Below are 26,824 nucleotides of genomic sequence, written 5' to 3'. Positions count from 1 at the left end.
AAAAAAGGGGGGAGGGGGTATTATTAAATACTAGTTAAAAGAAGATAAATGTGCATTAAGTTCTTTAAAATCAAGGATAAAAGTAATTTTTAGTAAAGATGGCACATGTATTCATAAAGTGGTTTCCAGGTCCCCCAAAATGCAAATAAAAATGAGACCTAGTTTACTTTGCCTCACTATCTCCCAAAAATAGACTTCTAGCAATCACAGTCGGCCTATATTTATACCTGAAAAAAACAGGAATAAGAAGTTCCTTAATTGTATACACGTAAGGGGTTCAAGTGCAGCTTTGTTATATGGATATACTGTCTAGTAGTGAAGTCTGGGCTTTTACCGTAATCACCACCTGAATAATGTACACTGTACCCATTAAGCACCTTCTCATCTCTCACCCTCTTCCCATCACCCCATCCTTCAGATTCTTTCAGTGTTTCCTAAGTGACCTACAGGACACCCTAGGTACTGACTACAGCGAAAAACTCCAAGGGAAATCTCTCTCTGGGACCTACCACTTGCCCTCATCTCTCTAATCCTCTTTTCAACACCCACAAGTTTCCCTCCACTTGGGTAGAGAAGATATTGTTAAATTTTAGACTCGTGTCTCTAAGATATATTAATGACACTGTGAAATAATAAACATATTTTATAAAACTCTTATGCTGCCCTACAAAAGAAATGTCTCCCTAATCGGTTAGTTTCTTCTCTTTATTAAAAGTTCTAATAAAATTACCTGAGTAAAAGAGAAATGGGATTCAGAGAAACTGAATAGAGCTTATCCTAATGACAAATCCTCTACATTCTCAGCCTCAGCAACGTTTATACAGAGATCAACAAAATGACATCAATATCACTACCGCCAATACCATTAGCAAAACCAAACCCCTCCTCCAACCCCACCAGCAGGGCAGGTAGGGAGCTTAGAGATGCTTGGCTATAGACAGCAGACACTCTCTTACGCTTACTCAAATACCCCAATTATGAGCCCCATAAAAGCAAACATAGCTCTGAGTTACTGATCACTGATAACTAAAATTTCTCACTTTCAGGCTCAAGGCTGAAAACAAAAGAACACTTAAGTAATGCATGAGCAATTCGTTTACTAGAGAACAAAGGGTAACACAAACTTTTGATCCTTCTCCATTTTTTAGTGTTCTAAAATTTTCATGTCATTGAAATTAACAAAATCTAACTACAGTATGACAGTGCGAGGGCAGTGGCATCTAATTTTGCCAGAAGTTAAGTAAATAATCTACATAGGTGTTCTATCTTCATTTATTTTGTTACTAGCCAAAGTAATTAACGGCAGGGCTACTTTTCTAATTTAAGTCTCTAAATGCCCTGTTCTTTCCAATATGCCATGATATTCCACCTGTCTGGGAGATAGATGATCCTTCTAAACAGAGATCCATAATACAATTAAATCAGATTCACTGTCTTGTAGTTATTATCCTTAGTATAATAATCCCACTACTAAACTGTCCACAAAGTCCACACAGAATTTTTGTAATTCCTTTGTGAAGAACAAAGATTTTCATTCTACACCTTATACAGATGACTAAAGAACCAAGCAATATTTCCAATATTTCATCCGTTTAGAGATTCTTATGGTTATTGGTTTTGGTTTCTATTTTTGGTTGCTTGATTGTTGTGAGAATGAAACACAGAGAACGGGAGAGCCCTGCAAATGGGCAAGAAACTTAGTCACCATTACTACACAGATAGTGCTGGTGGAATCCCTTGTGTTCTATCTGCCCAAAGCACCCATCCACCTCTCCACCATCTAGAAAATTCACAATCAACCTACAAGACACCCATTCAAATGTCACCTATGTAGCTGACTCACAAACATGCAGTAGACTCATCTATTATTTTCTTTCAGTACTTTCATAGCATGTAGTTTACAGGATAGTACTGTAGCACTAATTATACTATTAAAAAATTTTACTCATGTTTCCCCAGCATACATTCTAGATCCTGAAAAGCAAGAAAAATATTATGGATCATTTTATCTCCCACATTTATCCCAGTGCCCAGGATAGTGATTTTCAAATAAATGTTTGTGAAAAAGATAGATCCTTAGAACAATGATGGCTAGTGCACAGGACATAACATGAGACGTTGGATTTCTCCACCCACATTCATCCAGCATATTGATTCATCCACATCCTCCAGCTTATCTGAAACAAGGCTATGGAGCTACATGTCTATCAACATGACCTCAAACAACAGTAAATTCCTTCACCTGGAATTTCAGATTTGTTATAATGAAAGGATATGTTGCCTAATAGAATCCTAGAATACCTAGAAAAGTGATATACTCAGGCACGTGGTCAATTCTTGGTTTCTTTGGGCCACAATTAAACAGATCACTCAACTTACAAAGAAATGATGGCTCTGAGATTTGTAATAATATTCCCAAGATCACACAGTTAAATGAGTGGCACTGTTAAGATTAGAGCTCAGAATCAAGAAAAATGTGTGTATACATATGGATGTATTTGTTCAGCTAAACAATGCAATGGGGTGCTTAGGATATATGTGGCATTTAAAGCAGAGAAAGCAGTATGTGCTGAGGTGCTAGCAGGAATTTGCACCACCTGGAGCTAGTCTCCTGAATTACTGGTTTTAGATAACTGCCCCATATCCTTAGAACTCCCCTGTAGTTGCAAACTGCCAAATCATCCCAAGAATTTTAAAATGTTAATAAATTAAGTATAAGGTGAATAGAAAAAAAAACTCGAGGTTGATATCCAAAAAAGAAGAAGAAGAAAGGAGAAAAACCTTCAGAAATTCTAGTAACAAAGACATTTTCAGGGTTAACTATCCTACAATAAACATTACAGACAGAAAGCTGCTTTTTTCACAAAAAGTTTTACAAACACCAGAATAGCATAACTCAGGATCTTCTGCAAATTTATTCCAAATATCTGACCTGCTAAAGTCACCTTCTTGGTTATAGTACCAAACTGTCAAGAGTATCAAGAATCTGTAATCCCAAGGAAATATTTCCAATTATAATGGTCCTAAATGGCAGACTAGGCTTCCTAGTTTCCTCAAATACTTCTAAATTTCAGTCACTGTTCATAAAAAGATGCCAATTATCACTTTATTAAAATTACAGATACATTATCAGAAAGGGTTTTAATAGTTGTCAAATTCAGCCTTATCTTGTCCAAGCAATCAGCTGGGACTCCTTTTAAATGTTTCAGCCACTGGAAACCCCCTTTACTTTAAAACACAGCCCATTTTTCCGATAACCAGAAGTAAAACTGTCTTCAAAAGGACAAAATCTGCCAACCTATAGTGATTATCAACTGGTCCTAGTTCCAGCCCAACTCACATTTTCCAGAGTGTATGTAGGTGTTTTGTAGAAACAACTGATATTCTGACGTCTGTTGGATAACAATCCATGTAGCATATCATACAGGTTAATGCACAGGTTAAGTCCCAAATGTACTCTCCATGTTATAGGCAGAGTCTAGGGCTGATCTTATGCCTCCCTATAGTATACCCTGATTATAGATGAATTACTTGACTATTCAATTTAAATTTAGACGGTACTAGAAAGGATAATCAAAATTCTAACATTAACAATATACTATGGGACTACAATGTAGCTTCTCTTCCTTTTTAAATACTTCCGTTTTTTCCAATTCATCTTCCATGAAGGAGAATCTGATAATCCTCTTCAAAATATTTCATAATAAAGAAAGATACATGTTTTTATTCTAATATAAGCATCTAAACAGTAAATATAAGAAATATTTACGAGGAAGAAAATCAGTAGTAGTAGCAATTTTACTGATTCATTTCATAATGCTCCTTTGCACATTAACAAAAGTGAAGCCCACATGTGGTCCCAAATTTGTCAACAATATTCCTGAGCAGCAATGTAAGGAGAGAAATAGGAAATGTTGTTCAGTTTTCATTATCAGAATGGAGAAATTATACCAGCTCTTTGCTGCAAAGAAATGTTTTATTGGTATCAACTGTACAAGTAAATTCAGTTGTCATGTGGCAACTTAAAATAGGGAACACTAAATTATATAATAGCATCATCAATAGTTTTACAAGAAGGGTAATAAGCACAAGTTTTAACTGTGTGCCAACAACACACGCACACTTCAATAAACACACTGCAAAGAATCATTTTGAAAAGTAAAACTACTGATTGAATCCCAACATTTCATTCTCACGCAATTTATCAAAGTATGTTCCTGAGTTACATTTTTTCTAATCCCCTAAATTCAAAGTTAAATGAACACTCCAGTAACCCAAACCACTTGTTTGGCAAATAGATATGTTATAGCTAACCGCAGATACACCAGATTGCAGGCAAGTGGGTTTCGAAAATGCTGAGATGATATAAGTCCTCACATCAGAAGTACTACTTTAGTATCACAGACCATCTACCATCAGCGACCACAGAGTAACTGGGTAACTTACTGGGAAAGAGAAAATGGCTGAGTCAGAATTTCCATCCGACAGGACAAATGATCTGGAGTGAGAGGAACAGTGAAAAAGCAGGGCAAAGGTAGCAAGGTAGAAACAGAGCAGTCCTTACTTACATTGGTTAAACTGTCAAATACAGATAAAACTTTCCATATAAGGTTTATCTGATTCGGCTACCATAAATGATTTTTAAAATGCCCACAAACATGGACAACCTCACAAGCTTCCTGTGTTAAAGGAATCAACTGTATGGATTGGTGCTTTGAATCCAAAACCTTTTTTTTTTGGGGGGGGGGAGTAACAAAACAGAAGCTACCCAAGAAAAGTTAAGCCTTAGCCTTGTCTATTCTTAGAAGATGCTGACGCAGGTATTAACAGAAAGCACTCAAGTTAAGCTTCCTTTCTTCTCAAGAAACATCCCATAACCTCAAAATGAGCTCAATCAGGAGGTTATTTATTCTGAGTGCCCATCAAATTGATTCCTGGGCTCTGTCTTTCTATTCCCACCAAGCAGTCACTAAGGTTCTCTTCAAAACCCCTAATGATGTGCATTCCTCACAGTCTAATGCTCAATGGAACATCTGTTAGAAATGGCATCCTGGCCGGGCATGGTGGCTCACGCCTGTAATCCCAGCACTTTGGGACTCCGAGGCGGGCAGATTGCCTGAGCTCCCAAGTTCGAGACCAGCCCGGACAACAGGGGAAATCTCGACTCCACTGAAATACAAAAAATTAACCAGGCATGGCAGCATGTACCTGTAGTCCCAGCTACTCAAGAGGCTGAGGCAGGAGAATTGCTTGAACCCAGGAGTCGGAGATTGCAGTGAGACGAGATCGTGCCACTGCAATCCAGCCTGGGTGACAGAGCGAGACTCTGTCTCCAAAACAAACAAACAGAAATGACATCCTTAAACTGAACCAAAATCAATACGTTCTATCAATCCATCATCATTCTATCCTTTAGTGTCACAAACAATTGTTTCACACTATATATGGTAGCCACCAATCATATGTAACTGTTACATTAACATAAATTTAATTTTTAAAGTTCAGCTCTCCTCAGTTTCACTAATCATATTCCTAGTGCTAAATAGCCATACGGGGCTGGTGGCTACTACTCTGGACAGTGCAGAATACAGAACGTTTCCATCATCACAGTTGTTCTATTAGATAGCACTGCTCTAGACGATAATCACAATGTGACAGTACGACAGAACTAATTTAGACAACTGGACCACTCAGTGAACCTGAAGTAGAGACTTCACAGCATATAAAACCATTTTAACCTTCTGTATGTGCATGCGTGCACAAGCATGTGAGCTTGCAAACACAATGATGTTATAATTTGCTTTGCCATTTCAGACAACCAAGGGTCTTGAGTATATTACTGGTCTTGTGTCAGCCACTGATTTATCTTCAAAGTGCTTGTATATTTACATTTCTCCTATGCTGCTTCTTCCTCAGGCCTAACGTAATAGTTTTGCTAACCTCAATAGAGTGAAAGGTTAAGAGCTATCCTACATTTATCTAGCAACCACTGTGCAGATACAGTCACAGACACAAAGTGAACCAATTCCTGATTAGAAAGTAAAGTGAATCAGGTATTCAACATAGTTAGAGGAGTTCAATTCTTGAAATACAACTGGTACTGAACAAACCCACCAAATCTCTAATACTTTACCAAACACTTACTGAAGTACCCTGGATTCCGATGAACAAATGTGAACATTTATGAATTTCGACTGGCCCTTAAACGAGTCACAACTGAAGAAACATTCTCCTAGATTTCTTGTCTCCCGTACCTTCTTTAAAATACAACTGCATTTTACATGGTTGTTTTGCTTTAGAATTCAGGAATATATGAACTTAGCAATTAAATAATTACTCTTAAAATCATAAAGATGAGTAAAAAGGAAGCACTTCTGCTGTTTTTAAATTGTTCAGTTTACTTTTTAAATGGGTTTACAAAATTTCATAATTAAACATAAAGAGATGACTTAAAATTATAGAGAAAGATGAAACTGTTATACAGTAGCTTCTGCAGTACACTGCACAGAACACTGGCTCTGTGAGATACTCAGTGAATATTTATTGCACAAGAAAGCAGCATGGTGTAACCAAGAGAACTCCTACTTTGATTCCAATCTTAGCTCTGTCACTCACCAACTAAATAATCTTAAACAAACTAACATCACTTATGTTTATGCCCTTGTAATATGAGAGAAATAATAACCATCCTAAGTACAGTCATCCCTAGGTATACATGAGAAGGACTGATTCCAGAACCCCAAAGATACCAAAATTGGTGCATACTCACGTCCTGCAGTTGGCCCTGCGGAACTCAGGTATATGAAAAATACCTCAGTATATACAGGCCTTGCACCCCGCAAATACTGTATTTCTGGTCTACACTTGATTGAATAAAAAATCCATGTATAAATGGACCCACACAGTTCAAACCCATATTGTTCAAAGGTCAACTGTACTTGAGCACTGCAGGAAATTTTAAAGGTACTTATCAATTATTCTCATGGAGGCAGTCAGACATTCTATGAAAAAAACAGGCCACTGATAGCCATGAGGCATCCTCAAAAGGGTAAATACCATTGTATAAGCAGTAGTAGACAATGTTTTCCAAAGCAATTTTTCACAAAGCATATCCAGATAGTAAGAATTCATTTTATTTTTTTCCCCCATGTATTCCTAAAGAAACTCCAACCTTCTGCTGTTTCACTACTTGAATGGCACTTTTCCTGGCACTTACACAAGCCCTCAAATGGTTTGGCAGCCAGTACTGTTTGCCTTAGCCTAGAAAGAAAAGCCACCCGTCTCCCTAAACCTCTGTAGGATAAACCCGGTCATGCCCATTAAAACCCAAAGATCACTTCCAGCCCAACTTAAGTACACGTTTACACCAGGGGAAGAAAACCCATTCCGGTTTATTGGCTTCATATGACAAAAGAGCTTCCTTAAGGACCAGCTACTGCGAGTTCTATTTATCCTTTGAGTCACATATTTCCATTTTCCAATTCTCTTTTGCAACTAGATACTTTGGCTAGCACATTCTTATTAGAATTAGTAAATTCATTTCAACTTTAAACGAATGAGAGCAATATTCAAAATTCCCCAACAACTTTTCTTTAGATAGAGTCATCGGATAAACAGGCATGGTAAAATAATTTCTTAAAATCTTGCTCCCATAAAGCAAACCGCAATGCTCACAATTCCATTCTGATAACCATTTGTCAGAACTCTATACACATTTCTAGAAATCTTGGATTACGAAATCATAAGGTAGGAACAGAAAACAAATGTGTAAATCTTGAAATTTCTGCAATTCCACTGTTAGGACACCACATGCTCAGTAACTGGCCATGTTCACTGACTAGAAATGTGTTTGTCTAAAAGATACCTTGAGATGAGACCATGAGTACATTCCCAGAATCAAATCAGTTTTATGCAATCTAGGGGGACACTTCCACAGAAGATCAGGAGCTATGTCTTCCTAATTTTAATAAAAGTAAGCTTATATTAAAATAATATTTATTCCGCTGGAAATACAGTCTATACAGAATAAGGTGACCCCACAGTAGACTTGAGGAAGCCAGCCAGTGTTTCAAAGTACGTCCAGAAAATCCCCACACGGGTAACAGGGAGTTACACATAGATTTTAAGAAGTGATTCTGTCAACGACTTTGGATCTCCAAGTAGTTTCACAAGAGTGGGGTAATTTTTTTTAAGAAAGAAATTTATATTCCCCTTATGGGTACTTAAGTTACATGTGAACTCTTGATAGTTCTCTATTCCCAACAAAGGCTGAAAACAAGCAAGCACTCTGAGAATAGAAAAGCAAAACATTATGCTGCCAGTCATACTGAGAGACTCCAGTGAGGAGGATGCCAAGACTTCAATAATATACAAACAAACAGAGTATACAGAGCAACAACCTGGATCTGTTTTGAATTTTGTTAAGGGTTTAAGAAGTATTTACGAGTATTTTGAGTCCAGATCAGGACTCAAATATTGCTTACTTATAGGCTAAAAGACCTTGGACAAGTATTTAATTTATTTGAACCTCAGGTTCCTCATCTGTAAAATAAGGATAAATGTTGTGAGGACTAAATTAGATAAGGTATGTGAAGGGCCAAAGAAAGCACCTGCTACTCACTAAGCAGCAGCTCAATAAATAGAGCCTATTACTGGCCTCATCAAAGTTAATAAATCCTTATAATTAGTCATTTTCTATTAGGTATTAGTTCCAGTGAGGTCCCACTAAGTCACTGATTAACACAGATCTAGTCACTTGTTTAGTACCAAATCTGTGCTGGAATATGCAGTGAGTACTTGCTCTTAGGAATCTGCAGAAATGATCCCAGTGCAGGCTAAGGTGGGAGGATCACTTGAGGCCAGGAGTTCAAGATCAGCCTGGGCAATATAGTGAGACCCTAACTCTACAAAACAAACCAAAAACAATTAATTATCCAGGAATGGTGGTATGGGCCTGAAGTCCTAGGTACTCAGAAGGCTGAGGCAGAAGGATCACTTGAGCCCAGGAGCTTGAGGCTGCAGTGAGCTGACTGCACCACTGTACACCAGCCTGGACAACAGAGTGAAACCCTGTCTCTGGAAGAAAAAGAAATAGAATCTGAAGCATTGTTTCCTGGCAAGGAATAACAATATAATCAATAGTTTACTGCACGTCTAAAGCTCTTTCTAACCTCATATGTCCACCTGAGGGAGAATACATGTTTACTATACACATTGTCCACCTGAGTTACGGGGAAATCAGAATGTCTAAAATGTTTAATGAGCTCCGCCACTCCAAACTTTTTCAGCTGAATGTCCAAGATTAGAAAGTTGAATTCTATGTGAAAATTATGTAATTACAGTTTACTGAAATAGAAAAATCATCAAATTATCACCATCAAGAAGAGTATGAAGGAAAACTGTTGAGTAGAAGTGTAGCCAACCAAAATCTAACCAGCATATTACATGCAGATTAAAACTTTTTGGCATAGCTAAATCTAAATGTAGTTTCCTAATTCTGTATTTTGAGTTGCTGTAGTAAAAGCTTTCTGCTACATCTCCATGACACTTTAGCATCTTAAATGTAATAAATATAGATTTACTTGCCCAATTTACAGAAATATAAGGACTTTATCATAGTATATAAGGCACAAGTAAATCATAGTATAAAGAGCCCTCTTAATTCCAGACACCTGTCAGAGTTTTAGTCTTGGCTCTGTCAGTAGCTTATCAAGTGAATGAACTTTGACAAGTCACTTTCCAAATCAGAGCCTCATGTCCTGACCTGTGAGGAGACAGATTAAATTACCTCTTAAGAATCTATCCAACTTAAAAATAAGGTAGAATGAAATGTAGTTGATTTGGTGTTAGTAATAGACATTTGTCTTTTGGATACAAGTATTACACATCACGTAAAAATGTAATAATTAAAGCCTATTCATCTAGGGTAATTGTCATGCTAACTTTCACCTACACCAAATATTGCTTTCTTCATTGTTGCTGTTGATTTCACTATTTCTAGCATCCAAGATAACAATATCTGCTTCTATCCATCTGTATAGTATATTTAACCATAAATAAATTTTAATCTTTTGCTCAATCCAGCACCTTTTAAAAAGGTGAGCTTTTCCTGTTTCAACTAACAGTTCTCATAGGGTCTTCACTATCAGAGTAAAAGGAGACCATGTTATCAGTCACTAACTGTCCAATGAATATAAATGTGGACTATGACATTTACTAAAAGGTTTTCCTGGGGCCAGATGATCAGACAGCCTGGGAAAGTCAACACTTTCCATATTCAGAAGGCTTCTTGAAGATCAGCAAATTTTTATGTTCATCTGGAACGTGTTCTAAATGCCCTAGATTTCTCTACGATTGCTACCGAAATTGGCTTCAGTACAACCTACAGTTTGCTTGGTTAACATGTAATACCCGCTGCAGAGGAAATGAAAGAAAATCAGGGGCAGCCTGTATCTGTGAACAGGAAGATGAGCTGTCCAAATCCTTTTCTGCTATAAAGGAATCATTTGCCTCACTTGTTTCATATGGAGTCAAAATTATTCAGATGGTTCAGAAAATTTTATATCGTAACTCCCTTGAAGCATACATTTGTTTTTCATAGCACTGCATATTTCTAACCAGTGTTAACTTCTAATACACCATATGAACCTGAAAGAGACCATTCTAAAATAAGTACAAATTGAACATACCATCCCCAAAGCAAAAAGGCTTCAGCTCATTCTTTTGCTCATGCTCTCTTCCCTTTTCAATATAAATCAAGACAAGTTTGCAATCTGCACATTCATTGTTTCCAACCCAAAACTTTCAGATTCTTCACAACTGTCTCCCCTTATATCAAGAATTTTAAAAATACACACTATGTTTGACTAGTTTAAACTGTGTAAGAGTCTTCCCCCCTTTATCTAAAAATGAATCTAAAAGAGAAAATAGCACACATAAAAATTCTGATGGAACCCAATACCATCTAAGAAACTAACTGCATACTCTAGTAAGAGCAACAAAATGACTATCACTTTACTAGAACGTGTACAAAGATTACCAGGGTCTTAAACAAGGAAGACTGTTGCCTCCAAAGGAGATTACTCTGACTTCAGGAGTTGTCCATCGCAACACCAATCAACTTCCTACAGAAATTTGAGAGCTGGACCAACTCACACAACAAAAAGCAAAAGACTTGCTCCTTGTCCCGGACTCCTATGCCAGGGAATTCATGCAAATGATCATAGCTCTTACTCTCATGTCATTAATTTGGTTACCTCGAAAAGCTTGCTCACTGAGAACAAATTATCAGATATTTCCCAAGTTTTCTGGATATAGCTCCCATGTGTGAGGACCTTTAAGAAATACCGAGATCAGTCAGCAACCAGCTTCATCTTGAGAGAAATAGCAGCCTGATATACAGCATGAAGACATGTTGCTTAAGGAAGTAAATACTTAAAGGAGGGCTGGAGAGATACACAGGGAAGAAGCAGGAGACTTTACAGAAAAACAGCATTTGAGCAAGGCCAGGGGTTGGGAGGTAGGACAGAAGTAGAACATATGTGGACACTGAAGAAGGAAATTCTAGATAGACAGTTAGTAGGGCTCATAGGATCAATGGTGTGGAAGATAGCAAAGTGGAATTATTTACAGGTCAACTTGAACAGTAATATCAAAAGAAAATGTATACTCCTGCATTTTACAAAATGTTTCCATATCCAGTTCTTCAGTTAATTCCCAAAGCACATTAAATATTATCTCTAATGAAGAGATAACGAAACTGGAGCTCAGAGATATTGTCTTCTCTGAGTTCTTACAGCTAATAAGTAGTAAAGAAGAGACGTGAAACCAGGTCTTACAAATCCACGTTCAAAGTACTTCCCTTTACAAACAATTTAATCAGTTGAACTTGAATTTTATACTCTAAGCTAGATTTCAATTTGCATAAATTATTTAATGTACTGGTAAACTAAAGAAAATACTGCAAAATAATTCTGAGAGGAGCTCAATTACTGAAAAGATGCATAACAGAAATGCAGAGTAAAAAGGTAGCCTGTTACATTTCTATTTAAAATGTAAATGAATGCCAAGTAGTAGGAATCAGAAATGTGTCCATGTCTTACCTTCCTTCAATTGCACAAATAGGTTCAACATCTGTTCCCCACGTTTTTGGGGAATAGAGGAACCTATAAATTAGGGACCAAAAATAAGCTATCCAAACAGAATTCTGATAAACTCTGTGACTACTAAATACGAATAAATAAAACCCCCATGATTTCGACTACATTCTATAGGGCAGATTATATGTTTCATTTAGTAATTGATTATGAAATAGAAAATAAATTAAGAACCTCAAGACAGTCTATGGGAGACAGGTATCCTTTGGGTTTTAAGAGCCAATTAAAACTTTACATTTGCCGGTCAGAAAGTTCTGTAACAGTGACTTCGCCCAGTCATCATATCCAACTTCCTGTGGTATTTCAGCAAAGTCCCCTTCACTTGGGTGGTCACCAAAATATATCTATCCTGTTGAAATTATTAGAATCATCCCTTTTTACTCACAAAATATCTAGGTTTGGCTTGTAAATTATTTGGTGACCCTGACTTTAAGCCCCAATAGTCATTCTACTTTGGGGAGTTTGGGTGCCACAGAAACCAAATTCCTGGAATTCAGGGGTTAACACAGTAAAACTCCCTAACCATTGTCTCCACCTACAGTCTGTCCCCTTTAACATACACACATAGGCAAAATGATCTTTCAAAGATTCGCTCTATGGAGCTTCAATGGAGAAACTATAAAAAGAAGGAACGATTTGTGGATACACCAAAGACCAATGTGAAATAATGAGGTCTGACCAGAGAATGCTGGGAAAACAACAGAAGCAAACATGTCAACTTAGAATCCAGCGATCACTGACAGAATTGAAAGTTTCTAGGAAAAGCCAGAAAGTGATCTATAAATGTAGTCACTGAGCGTGAATAGCCCTTTCCCAAACAGCTACTGGTCCAGATATTAAGGCAAACTCAAGATGTACAGATGGGAAGAACGTGGAACATTAAGTGAGCCTCTATCTTTCTCTTTCTTCTATGTCAGGACTCCCATCTAGACAAAAAGAGTCTTTCACAGTATTTGTCAACTCTTATATGCTATATTTACACACACCTTCATAACATAAAAAGAAAAATCTAGTATTTTCAAAGTATTTGGTGGGAAGATGCTACTCAAAAATTAGTGAATATAATACTTAAAGTCAATCATGGACTCCTCCATAGTTAATAAACAAAACAGAATTTGTTGCTGATGGGGAAGCAGTGAAGAGGGAAAGATATCCTTATAAGTCATTCACAGTTTTACTATATGCAGTTAAAACTCCTGAAGTTAATGGAAAATGACTAAGCCTTTATGACTCACTGGAAAAACAAAAGCCAAAAAAGTCCACGGGAGACTCCCCTGGTATTTGGTCACCGAAGAGCTGTATCAGGACTGGAAATGCTCATCAGGCAAGAGGAAAAATCTGGTGATAAATCAGCCTAGGTACCTCTGATACAAGTCTCTAAAAAGATGAAATGATACTTCATTCACACAAATATCTGTAATAAGTTTTACACAGGGCCAATAATATAAGCTAAAAAAATAAAATAAAATAAGCAAACATTTTAAGGTGGTTGAATCTGTTGAATACTCATGAACTTCTGAAAGCCCCACAGACCCTTACTCAGAGCTGGCATATGGCATAATCTTACTTTACGTAAGATTTCTACCTACATTTGATTTTGAAAGTCCCCAGAAATTTACCAGGAGTGTAATTCTTTTCTTCTTAAAAAAAGAGGCTGGATGCAGTGGCTCATGCTTGTAATCCCAGCACTTTGGAAGGCCAAGATGGGTGGATCATGAGGTCAGGAGTTTGAGACCAGCCTGGCCAACACAGTGAAACCCTGTCTCTACTAAGAATACAAAAATTAGCTGGGCGTAGTGGCAGGCACCTGTAATCCCAGCTACTTGGGGGGCTGAGGCAGGAGAATCACTAGAACCTGGGAGGCGGAGGTTGCTGTGAGCAGAGATCACGCCACTGCCCTTCAGCCTGGGCGACAGAGCTATACACTGTCTCAAAAAAAAAGAGAGAGAGAAAGAAAAATGATTTAAGTCTGTACTTTTTGAAGTCACTTCAAAAATTAAATAAGCTGTCATAAGCGTTCAAGCAACAGTAATTCCCAACGGCATCATTATATTAAAGCAAAGTTATGATAAACAGTGTTTATACCAATAAATCAACTGTCCAAAAAGGGTTAAATAAGAAAGTTTTTTGAAAGTTTCATTGAAAATGGCTCCAAAACAAATCTTTTTTTTTTCTGTCTAGCACCAGTTCGCAAAAAATTTAAGCTTTGCCAATCACGTGGTCTCTGCTACAACTACTCATCTCTGCCTCTATAGTATGTAAGCAGACTTACTTACAGACACTGAGATTTGAATTTCATATGATTTTCACATCACAAAACATTTTTTTGAATCATTAAAAAATATAAAAGCCATCCTGAACTACCTTGCTACATAAAACAAGTGGCAGTAGTTTGTAGGTTCCTGCAACAAATTTCAACTACCAGAGAGGATTACTGCTCATTCTTTATCAGATAAATGAGTTGTCACGGCAAAAACTTAAGAAATTAGGAGAAGATCCCTGTATTGAGGTGGCCACAGTATACTCATTCTGTATTTTCCAAATGCCAATGCATAAGTCTGAGTACACAGTCTGTATGTAAAAACTAGATTCCTGAAACCATCTCTAAGAGATTTAGCTAATATCAAGTAGGGCTACGAAGGTGTTTAGATACCCCATATCATTCTGATATTGAATTAAGATTTTTAAAACCATGGACATGGGCAAACTGTATATTTAATAAGAACTGTATCCAGAATATGTAAAGAACCTTCAAATTCAATAATAAGAAAACAGTCTATTTTAAAATGAGCTACAATTTGAAACAAACACTTCAACAAATAAGAAAGCAAATCAGCACAAGAAAAAAGGCACAACATCATGAGTCATTAGGGAAATAAAAATTAAAGCCACAATAAGATATCATAACACATCTGTTAAAATGGTTAAAATTTAAAAAATTAAGTGGGCCCTGAAAATATCAAATGCCAGCAAGGATGCAGAACAACTGGAGCTCACATAGCTTGCTGGTGGGAATGCAAAATGGTACAGCCATTTTGAAAAACAGTTTGACAATTTTAACATGCATTCGCCATATAACCCGGAAAGTCCATTCAAGGGAAACAAAAACTTATGTTCAAATACACACACACACACATACCAAAAAAAATTTGTACACAAATGTTGAGAGTGACTTTACTGACACCCACCAAAACTGAAAACAACTCAAATGTTCTTCAATGAGTGAATGGATAAACAGTATGTTTGCGGAGGCTCAAAAAACTACTTACTATATGATCTTATTTATATAACATTTTTGACAAGGCAAAACTACAAGGGCAGAAAACACATCAGTGGCTGGTGGGGGCATGAAACGGGGGTTGAGAAGTTTTGGGGTTAGGAGCTGCTCTGTATCTTGATTGTTGTGGTGGTTCCAAGACTACACATTTGTCAAAACTCAGAGCTACTACACATTAAAAAAGAAGGAATTTTTACTGTATGTAAATGATTCACTGAACTTGACTAAAACGACAAAAAAAAAGGAAAGAACCACTGATAAGTAAACAAGACTGGTAATACATTGGTTCTGGTTTATTAGAAAGTCTCCACTGCTTTGTTTTTTTTCCTTTTTCTCAATGTAGGCTAACAACTATCATATGCATACACACTTAATGTATGTGTGTATGCTTTTTTAACGAAATAACAAAAGGAAATAATGATTGTTTTCTGCTTAACAGTCCTTTTAAAAGTAGTATCTGAGAACACTTGCGCTGGTTTTTAAATTCAGACACCTGGAACATTCTAGAATCAAACATCTAAGTAATCCCCAAAGTCTTTCTAAATATAAAAACTAATTATCCTTTGTGGGTCTTATCTAAGATCTAGGTTATCCTGGTTTTACATTTTTGAAGCACAGGACCCCTTTAAATGAGTCACCAGTTAAAAACATTAATCCAATGGCACTTCCAGTGGCTATCTCTGAAGCAGCTAATATAGTTGTTTTAATGTTTGTTTTCTCCTCTATGGGTCAAAGCGATTCGTTTCTAAATATGCTTCTGTACTTGGAGAATCGGGATTTCAAGCAGCATTTGCTTAAGTTTAGTGGTCTCCATAACTGTTTTCTTTATGAATGGTAGAGTATCACATGCTTTTTGTCACTGAGGAAAAATTCACTTATCTCAACAAAAACTGTTATGTCCCTAACAAGGGCTGAGAAAAGACCATGGCCTACGACTTTATTTCTCCAATACGTTTAATTTTAGAGTTTCTACCTTTAAATATTAGCCTCTTTAGAATGAATATACCAGAGAAGACATGCATTTTTGCAAGATTTTTCAGGTAGAAAAAATAGTGAGGCAAGAATGTGACTTCCTATAGTTCACTCAGAAAAAACAGTGAGGCAAGAGTGTGACTTCCTATAGTTCACTCAGTAATTCATTTGCTGAATCAAAAATAAAAGCTGTAAAAAATTTTAATTAAACCTACGTTAACTCAGCATCCATATGATACATTACCCTTAAAATAACCATCCTCAGAAAAAGTCTTATTATTTTCATTCTACTGTCTTAAACATATGGCATATCACATAAATGAAACACATCAGAAATGAATCTTATGTATCTACAGAAAAATTTAAAAGAAAGAAGGGGAAGAGGGAAGGAGGAAAAGAAAAAGAGAAGGTAGTTTAATAAAAAGAAAAGGAGGGAAGAATAAGCTGTGTAAGTAACTACTCACAGTTCTAAACTTTTCTAATTCTAGGCCCCAACGTGCCAATTCCTAGCTACTCAGCCTCGATGGTCTAATACAGCTCACTTGCCCTCCCTGACCCTCAATTTTCATCTGGAAAATAAGGAAGTTGGCCCAGAACAGTGTTTTTTAAGGCTTTCTACTCTGAAATCACTTTTTAAAGTACCAATTAACTATGGTTTCCCACGTGTGAGCTGTCCGTTAAGTATCTGTTAGTTTAAAAATACATGTATTTTACAAATTAACAGTTACATCCATTTGAAAATTCCCTTGGTTGTGGGGAAAAGAGAGGTCAGCCTGTTGCTGTGTTGTTATAGATAGAAGTAAGTTTAAGAGACTCCATTTGGCTCTGTATTTGAGATGCTGTTAATCTGTGACTCTACCCGCAATCTTGTCCTTGCTAGAAAACATCGCTGTGTTAATTAAGGTTGAAAGGATTTTGGGCTGTGGAATGTGCTTTGTTAGGCAAATGTTTAAAGCCTGCGTGTGGTTGAAGGTCAGTACCATTCCCTTAAATCTCAGTAAAAGAAAAACATCTGTCTCCTGCCCGTCCCTGGGAAAATGGAACATCTCCGTGTATCTGTATGTCTTACTGCTGATTCACTCCCTTATCTTTTTGGCAATAAATACTGAGGGAACTCAGAGGCCGGTGCCAGTGAGGGTGGGCCCCCGCTTTTCTTTCTCTGTACTTTGTCTCTGTGTCTTTATTTCTTTTCTCAAGTCTCTCGTTCCACCTAACGAGAAGCACCCACAGGTGTGGAGGGGCAGGCCACCCCTTCACTTGGTCATTCAAAAAAGTATTGCAAGTCTACATATGGCAACAAACTATTTTCTTCCCTTTTGTGAAAGCCATTTTGGTGCACATATGAATTCAGAAAGTTCTTTCAACAACTCCATGCATTCCATACCACAGCAAAGATCATGTTCATGTGCCACGGAAAATGTTTTTATTGTGGAAATACCCTCAACACAACACGCGGCACACAGCAGATATGCAAATTATGTAAGATTCCTTCCTGCTCCCAAACGGAGCGATACTGCTTTGCACTTAGACAAAAAATTAAACCTATTACTCAAGTAAAAATCAAAAACACAAACCAGCATTTAGAAAATTTTACTAAAATTCTATTCTTAATGATTATCTCCAAAGTCAGAAGAGAAAGCAACAAATTCTTTAATTTTTCTATGTAATACATATCTATGCTGAATGAATTCTATTTACAAGACATACCCATAAAATATTAGAAAAAATATCCAAGTTTTTATCAATTTAATGCTGGTATAAATGATGAGTGATACACATGGTTTAAAAGGTATTATCCCTGCCTTTTAAAAGCTTATACTCTGAAAAAGAATACAAAATACTTATGCCAGAGAGAAGATTCCTAAACCAACGGAGAATAATAATGTATTCATCAATTCACTCATTCATCTACTCACACAGGCAAATATTTACTGAATAGGTGCTGACCACATAAAAGACCTTCATCCAAATGAGGGTAAAGCAAGATAACTAAGACACAAAACTCTTAGCTCAAAGAAACCCAGCCAGGGTCTCATTAAAAAGCAACAACCAAAACAAAAACTGTTACGGAATTTTGAAAAACAGGGAAAGTGAGTTTGCCCTGTAGCCAGATATATGGACATCTCATGGACATTGCCATCTGTTTAGATGCCTGGTGTGCATGTAATAAGCTTTAAATTTCTTAGACTAATGGGTTAACTGACTGTACCAGACATAATCTTATGTCTTTCCCCCTTGAAGTTCTGGATGTATGCCATTAACTTAATTTACCACATTATGCCACTGGAGTGTCCTGAACCTAAAATAAATCAGTGCTTTCTAGGTATGTCTCCTTTTACAGACATTTCCAAAAATGTATTAAATTGTACCTTTCACTAAGGAAAAAGGATTTGCCAGCAGAATAGCTAGCTACCTGTACTTCAAGAAGTAAGTCACTCCTAGGCAAACTGGTTTCAGATGTTAAGCAGATACATGCACACCAATACACACAGTGTTCACCAACTTTGAGCCAGCAGAACTTTCCACCTAAAGAATAGAAGAATAGAACATAAAACACGAGATTGAGAGAACTGCTGTAAGGAAAGAAAAATAAAGATTAACACTTGGAGAAAATAGGAGAGGCTGAAAGCATGCACTGCATGGCTAAAAGTGGTAAAGCTCTAATGCTTAAGAAATTGCAAAGAAGTTGACGCAATGCCAAAATGTCCAGAAAGGCTTCGATCAACACCTTGGTTAGAGAGGGCTAAATGGCAAAATTATGGCAAGTGGACAATTCATTTACCCATACGGGAACTTGGAGAGCAAAAGTAAAGTAGGGAGTCTTGATTGCTGGTTCAGAAAAGAAAAATTCGAAGAAGCAACTAAAACTGACCCCCCCAAAAATGTAAGTTTGTCAAGTGATTAAAAGTGTTCCTTTTTAGAAAAATATGTTTTCAACTCTGAACTCTAAACTAAGAAACTTTCAGAATATTATTGAAACATGCCTGTTCCTTTCCCTAACATTCGCAAATTGCATTTTGCATTTCAGTTATAGATCTACTGAAGTTTAAAATGGCTGGAAATTATTTCAAATCTAGAACCTCAAATGTTTCAGAAGAAATAGAGTATTATTCCTGAGTATTGGCAACAGTGTTTTCCATTACAAAAAGTATACAGATGTTCCAAACATACTTTTAACCAGAAAAAAAAGGATGTGCTGACACTTAGTTGACTTGATTCTTTTCACCTACATATGAACTCAACCATTTCCCTTCGTCTCCCAGTTTAAGAGAGTTACCAAGGTATAAATACTACCATAGATGTGTGTGTGTATTTTCAAAAGGTCTGTCCAAATGATGAGTATTTTTGACTTCCTTAAAAACTACGTAAGCAAGCATTAGATGTCCACCTAGGAAAGATATTTAAATATCCCCTTACCCTAATGTCAGCTGCTACCCACGACCTCTATTGAAATGTTCACGACAAAAGGTCACAGGGTGCTCCAACCCCTCCTAAACAGCAATGAAAAGGGGCACACATTCACTACACTATTTTATTCGTAATCTCTATTGAAATCTACCCCATGATACCAACTTGAATATAAATTGTAATTGTATATAAATCTACCAAAAGTTTAAATTAAGAAGTAGAGGAGACAGATACAGGAATTTTTTTGAATGGGCTTCAAAAATCTACATCAGAATATTAAACTAATTACTACTACTAACCCTTCTCAAATAAAGTTGGAGTTTCAGTATTACCACAGTCTCAATGTTTGCGCATGTTTTACCCTATCAGGGGCACCAGCTTCATTCTCTTTAATTAGGATAAAGAGACTGTTAGGGAGTAACTGGGCCATAATTAAGAGTTATATTAAGGAAGGATACACTTTTATTAGACTTGAACACTTCTCAGATCAAAAACTTCACCACCATTAATAGGACATTCCGAGGATAATACATCATTTCCTTTGATGATCTTGGAATCAAAAAAGTCAGATGTTTACAAAGACAGTGATCTCTTCAATTCCTGACCACCTTCAAAAGTAACAAATATTTAATTCTAACTTAATGAAACAGCCACACTAAATTTCCTTACCAATTTACCAAATTACATAAAAGAGATCGCCAAACACCGTATTACGCAAAATGAAAGCTAATTTAAATGTATTAAACTCTAGAGTGTGGAAATGGAAAAATCTTGCACTTTTAGATGGAAGGTATTTGTGGACGCTTTGAGAAACAATACGTTAAAATAAATCATGTCTTGGTAAGAAATCAGAAGACCTGAGAGTAATACAAATGTATGTAAAGAGTTTTATGTTTTTTCCAGGTCACGCAAATGCATAGGGGATTGGATAAAATCATAGCACTATACGATTAATACTATTCATACCAGGTTTTGTTTGAACTCCAATTTTCATTCTACTCATCATGCACTACACACTGCACAAGGATCACTCTTTCTCTAGAGACAAACCCAACACATACGCACACACAAAAAAAACCCTTATATCCAAAAGCAAAGGATAACTAGACAATCTCTAAGATAAGAACTCTCAAAGTATTGATCTGCCTTTCCTATCACTCAGGCTCCTTAGTCTTGACAGCGGAGTGAAAATTGTTTTCTACAGGTAAAAGTCCTAAGTCTTCATCAAAGCCATACCCGGGACAGAAAGGTAGAAAAGTATTAAAGCTAAAATCTCACGCCTAAGCTTTAACATCCTTCTGGAACAATAAGACAGAACTAGGCCCATTAGAAATTCTACATCAAATCAGAGACCACTAGTCACTAGTCTCCTAGTGCTTGAAACTCTGGGAAAGCCATCAAGCAGTCCCTGATTTTCTTGAGATTTCTGGGCTGCCCTGAGCACACACAAGACCAACTGAGTCAAATTAAGCCGGCAATAAAACAAGCAGTTCCAAGAAAGTAAAAATTATTTTCAATTCCACATCTCCACGACACCTCACGCTACAGTATTCAGTCGAAACAAATGACATTCCCAACAAAAGCCGACTTTGCAAGCCCTTGGAACTTAGGGGTCTGCAGGAGCACTCTGGAACGTCTATGCTTCCTAGGATCAAAGAATAAACAAAGATAACTCAAGGCACAAGGCGATCCAGCACCTGAGACCTCAGTAAAAAAAAAAAAAAAAACGCTAGGTCCTGAGGCAGCTGGCGGAAAAACAGAGAAGGGAAGTCAAAAGGCTACTTGCTGTCAGCTGAAACCAAGTCAGTACCAATCAATCTCAATTTTCCTGGACATTGGTATAAAAAGCAATGACAAAGTCATCAGTCCCCTGCTCCCCCGTGTTTTTTGTTTTGTTTTGTTCGTAAGAAAATGCTTATAGTGGCTTCCCGCCCGCGCAGAACACAGCCAAGACTAAACTTTTAAACCTTGAGGAAGGTGGGAAAGTCAGTGAGCCAGCCAGACGCTGGCCTAGGAAAAGCAGGGAAAGAAGGAGGGACAGAGTCATGTTTCAAAACAAAGGCTCCACACGGAACCGAATGTCAACCCCTCCCCACTTCCCAGCCTTCCAGCCAGCCAGGCTGGGCCTCGATTTTTAAGAAGCGTAGTAAGTCAGATTGACCCAGGCTTCAGCGTTCACTGAGGCTTTGCCATGCACGAGAACACGGGCACAGCCACTTGCTGGGGGTGCTGCTAGTCCCCCTCAACCACCCCCTTGAGAAAAAAACAGGCTCGGAACGTCGGTGACTTGCCCAAGGTCCCACACTAGAACCTGAATTCAATCCCCTTCACGTCCAGGCAAGACCAACGCAGGACGGGCGCCGGGCGAGGGCCGCGGGAGCCGCAACGGCAACGCCCCTGACCCGAGAGAACCTCGGGCTGCGAGAGGGGAGGGTCCCGCGCGCCCTCCCTCCGCGGCCCTTACCTTCCTTGACTCCAGGTAGCTTGGACTGGTCGATGCTGACTTCAGCCATATTGGGCCGGGGTCCCGGCTGCCCCTTTAACGCGGGCTTCCCGGCCGCCGCCGGCGCTGAGCGGGGCCCCGAGCGCAGCAGCAGCGCCGGACGCGGCGCAAAGTCCGGCCGGCAGGGCTCGCAGGCCGGAGAACGGAGCGGGTCGGGCGGGCAGGGGCTGGTGACCAAAGCAGCGGGAGACGGTCCCCGACGCACCAGGCTGGCGGCCCAGCTGCCCCGCCGCCACCACGCTGCCCCGCCGCCACCACCTGCTCCGCGTCCCGGGCCCCAGTCGATGCCAAATACCCGGAGCCCGGAAATGGGCCGGGGCCGTCCAGTACGGAGGGAGAGAGGAGACAGAAAGGCGGGCGGGTGGGGGAGGGGGAGCTGCAGGTCTGTAACCGCAATTGCGAGTGGCTGGCGAGCGAAGATCTGCGCCCGCTGCCGCCTCGCTGTTGTCTCCTTTGTGCTCAGTGACGCGCCTGAGGCTGGGGCCCCGCTGTGCTCCCGCCCCCGGGCCCTGCCCCCCTCCCACGGGAGGGTCGCGTCTTTAGGTGGGGGCTTTGTATCCTGAAGACCTCAACGAAAAGGCCACACGGGTCACCCAAAACACAATCGTTCCCATGAGCGGGGTAGTCAGCATTCTGTGGTCTGGTTCTGGGACTGAGATGAACACAGGATGTTTACTGCATGCCTGCCTCTGTCTCATACACTCTCTTTGCACCCGAAATTAGAAGAGAGATGATAGATGGCCATAAAAACCCCGAATACAACGTACACAATAAAGAGCAGCTGATAAAATTCCGGGCCGGTTTGGAGTAGAGTGTGTACACAATCAGCTGGGAGAACTGAGTCATTCATTCATCAAAATCGCATGAATGTGTCTACCAAGTGTGATGTTAGGTACTGCGGGTGGTAACGAGGCGTCAGACTTATCTCTGTTACAGCGCTACACACTGGACTGTAATTGTGACATTTCTCTCTCTCTGAAATAGACAGCCTCTCCTGTTTCATCTCCTGGCAACAGAAGGCACCCTCCTTTTGGGAAACTGCCTCTTTCTCCCCTCCTCAGAGGTGAGCTTCTCTCCCAAACGTGTGCCATGTCTGAACCTCGACACTACCACATCACTCTTCGCCCTTCCTCCATCGACATGGATTCATCAAAGGGTGGCTGGATGACCAAGACAGGGCAAGCAGAATACTTTCCTGGGCACATAAAGAAATATGTATTCTATTTCTTGTGGAAAAGATCTGCCTCTAGGAGATGATGAAGCCAAACTGAAGACAGAAGCAAAGAGAAGAGAAAGGGAGATGAAGAGGGCATGTTCTGATGTTACCATCTAGCAAAGCAGGATATCCCCAGAGCAGCTGGCATTTCGGCAGCTCCTGGATTCTGGGATCTACAGCCAACAAACTCTCAATTTATCTTCAGTTTTGCTTAAGCTCGTAATAGTTGATTTTCTGTCACTCACAGCTCAGAGTCCCAATATGAGAGGCCACATAGGGGAGGTTTTATTTGAACTTGACATTGAAAAGTAGGTGGATTTTAGGCTAGCAAAAATTTAGACGACTTTCAAGGCCAGAGGGTAGCAAAGTATAGCCCACAGACCAAATCTACCCCACTGAATTTGAATGGCTGTTTTTCATATGTTCAAATAATTACATTTTAAATCACTACATAAATAGGACATAATGTTTCCAACCCTTGCCTCTTAAACCTCAAAGCCTAAAATATGCTTTACAGAAAAAGTTTACCCACCCCAGTGCTAGGCAGAGATAACACTCAGCAAGTTAAATGTGGTAATAAGAAGGAAGTGGTAATAGAAAGGTAGATGTATAGGGATTTTTTAATTGTCCTACAATCTAGTGATTTTTTTTTTTTACTTTCTGTGGTCTAGAGAATATTTATAATAGCAGTATTTTCTGATTCCCTCCCCAAATCTGTTGTTTCTACTTCTCTACCAAGCCGTGACCTCGGAAGCCTATAGATAAATCACTAGGCCCCCTTGACCTGTGGCTTCCTGTTGTGATTGACCAATGGGAAGCACTGGCAGAAAATCAAAAGAAGGGAGGAGAGAAATATCAGGGTATTCTTCATTCCTTTAACCCAAAATTTTGGCCACAGTCCTGTCCCTCTATGACTACAAGGCCTGTATAGAGGCCTCTTTTCCATGGCTTCGGCTCTCATGGGTCAATAATAATACAATTTCTTTCCGGTGCCCCCTTCAGGCCTAGAGTGTAATGGTTTCCCCTAGTTCCTTTTGGCTCACTGCAACTTCTGCCTCCCAGGTTCAAGTGATTCTCGTGCCTCAGCCTCCCAAGTAGCTGGGATTACAGGTGTGCACCGCAACACCTGGCTAATGTTTTGTATTTTTAGTAGAGGCAGGGTTTTGGCATCTTGGCCAGGCTGGTCTGGAACTCCTGGCCTCAAGTTATCTGCCCACCCTGGCCTCCCAAAATGCTGGGATTACAGGCATAAGCCACCGCGCCCGGCCTCCCCTAGTTCTCTTAACCTAGCTAATACCTCTGTAAATAGTTTCTTCATTACAATGTTTTCAGTAAAATCACTTTCAGTGCACCTCCTGTTTCCTACCTAGACTGTAACTATTACAGTAAGATATGCCAAAAGTAAGATATGCTGAAAATATGATATGCTTATAATAAGATATGCATAAAAATATCCACATTACTGGCCTAGATTTAAAAAAATGGAAACATATATAATAGCCACAACTATTGTTTAGAGAATCAGCTGCTTTCACTAGAAAAAGTAGTGAAAACCAGGAGCCCTTTTCAGGTACTAGAGCAGACAACCTGGAAATCCCCCGCATAGTTGGGCTTTCCTCCTCCTCCTCCACACCTGCTCTGTATAGGCCCCCAGCTTGAGCAAACAATTAGAGCTCAGCATTACAGAGTAGGCAACTTCTAGCAAAGCACTGACAGTCACACGGGGAAGAGCTAGTATCTTTTGAGTATTTATAGGGAATGAACATATGGTGAATTTCTGTAACAAGTTTACATCTTTTGGTGTCCTGAAATGTCCATTTTGCAATAAAAAAGAAAGCATAAGGATTCTCAGGAAGGATACAGATCCCTAATTTGGGGCAGATCCCAAACAAGTGATTCAGCATCAAAGCACAACTTGAATGCCATAGTGAGAAATAAGGATTTTATTTATAAGGCAATGTGGAGGCATCAATTAATTTTTTTCTAGGTGGATAGTTACATGATACATTTTCTACTTTTATAAGGTGAATTTGGTAACAATAAAATACTTGGATTGGAGTAGGGAAACATTGGTCATAAGAAATGAAAACTCCAGTTTGAAAACTATCAAATTCCACAAAGGCAACCCCTAGTTAGAGCTACTAGAAGGTAAGCTCTGTGAGGGCAGGGATTTATCTGTTTCATTCCCTAATGTCCGTGTATCTAGAATAGTGCTTGGCACATAATAGGCACTCAATAAATATTTGTTGCATAAATAAATATAGTTATCCAATTTTATTATCAGTAAGAATCACAAATTAAAAGTAAGTTAAAAAACAATATAGGCAAAAGAATAAATTACACTGGACCTTGGCGAAACAGGAAAGGGGACCCACAGAACTATACTTCTGGAGGGAATTGTCGGTGTCCTTGGCCCCCACTGCTTCCTAGCTCATCAGCACAATACATCTAAGAGAGCAGTTCCAAAAACGAGGATGTAATTAGAACTGTTATTCACTTTCACCAAGAAGACTGTGTTAATTTTCTAAGGTTACCATAACAAAATACCACAGACTGAATGGCTTAAATAACAGAAATTATTATATATGTTTTCCCAGTTCCGGAGGCTAGAAGTCTAAGATTAAGGTGTCAGAACATTTGGTTTCTTCTGAAATCACTATTTTTAGTTTGCAGATTGGATTAGGGCCAACCCAAATGTCTTCCCTAAAGGACCTGTCTGCAGTGTGGTCCCGCTGAAGTACTGGAGCCAAGGGTTTCAACATGTGAATCTTAGGGAGACATAATTCAGCTCATAATAGAGACTATTAGGACAATAATCCAACCATCCTGTTTAGGCCTCTTTACTCCAGGCCTTGAGGCATTTTTGTCTGGACTCTCATATAACATTTCCCCAGTTGCTCAAGTCCCCTCACTCTGCCCTATGGAATTCATAATCAGTTACTCACAAAACTCCTCATATCTCCTTTGTAACCATTCCCTTTCCCTTCTTTTCCTACTGGAACTCAGGTGTCACCTGGGGACATTGCTCTTCCAGGAGTCCTCTAAATTGGAGGCTGTTCCTTCTTACATACCCTAGACCCCAGTGGACCGGGAGGTGCCATGGTTGTTTTTATCTTATTGCCTTTTTTAGAACATATGTCTTTCCTATTATTAAATATTTTCAACTTCTTTAAAGCTCATATCATCAAATTCTATCACCTACTACATATCCTTATGGCAATTAACTGTACACTTCTGGATAACGTCTTTTTTTTTTTTTATTATACTTTAAGTTCTAGGGTACATGTGCATAA

At 38.8% G+C, this 26,824-nt stretch overlaps 1 protein-coding gene across 2 annotated transcripts in view; it reads right to left on the bottom strand.

Moving 5' to 3' along the window:
* Positions 1-22,929, bottom strand: part of CCDC50 (coiled-coil domain containing 50) — a 69,430-nt gene extending 46,501 nt beyond the window's left edge. For both annotated transcript variants that reach the window (XM_023214748.3, XM_023214747.1), the window contains exon 1: positions 22,277-22,929. In XM_023214748.3, coding sequence (XP_023070516.1) covers positions 22,277-22,325 — 49 coding nt within the window. In that variant the 5' untranslated portion in view covers positions 22,326-22,929. The remainder of the gene's footprint in view (positions 1-22,276) is intronic.
* Positions 22,930-26,824: the final 3,895 nt, after the last annotated feature.

This window comes from Piliocolobus tephrosceles, chromosome 2 (genome assembly GCF_002776525.5).
Source record: "Piliocolobus tephrosceles isolate RC106 chromosome 2, ASM277652v3, whole genome shotgun sequence".
Lineage (NCBI taxonomy): Eukaryota > Metazoa > Chordata > Mammalia > Primates > Cercopithecidae > Piliocolobus > Piliocolobus tephrosceles.
The sequence above is the reverse complement of the archived record's forward strand: the minus strand, read 5'-3'. Positions and strand labels throughout refer to the sequence as shown.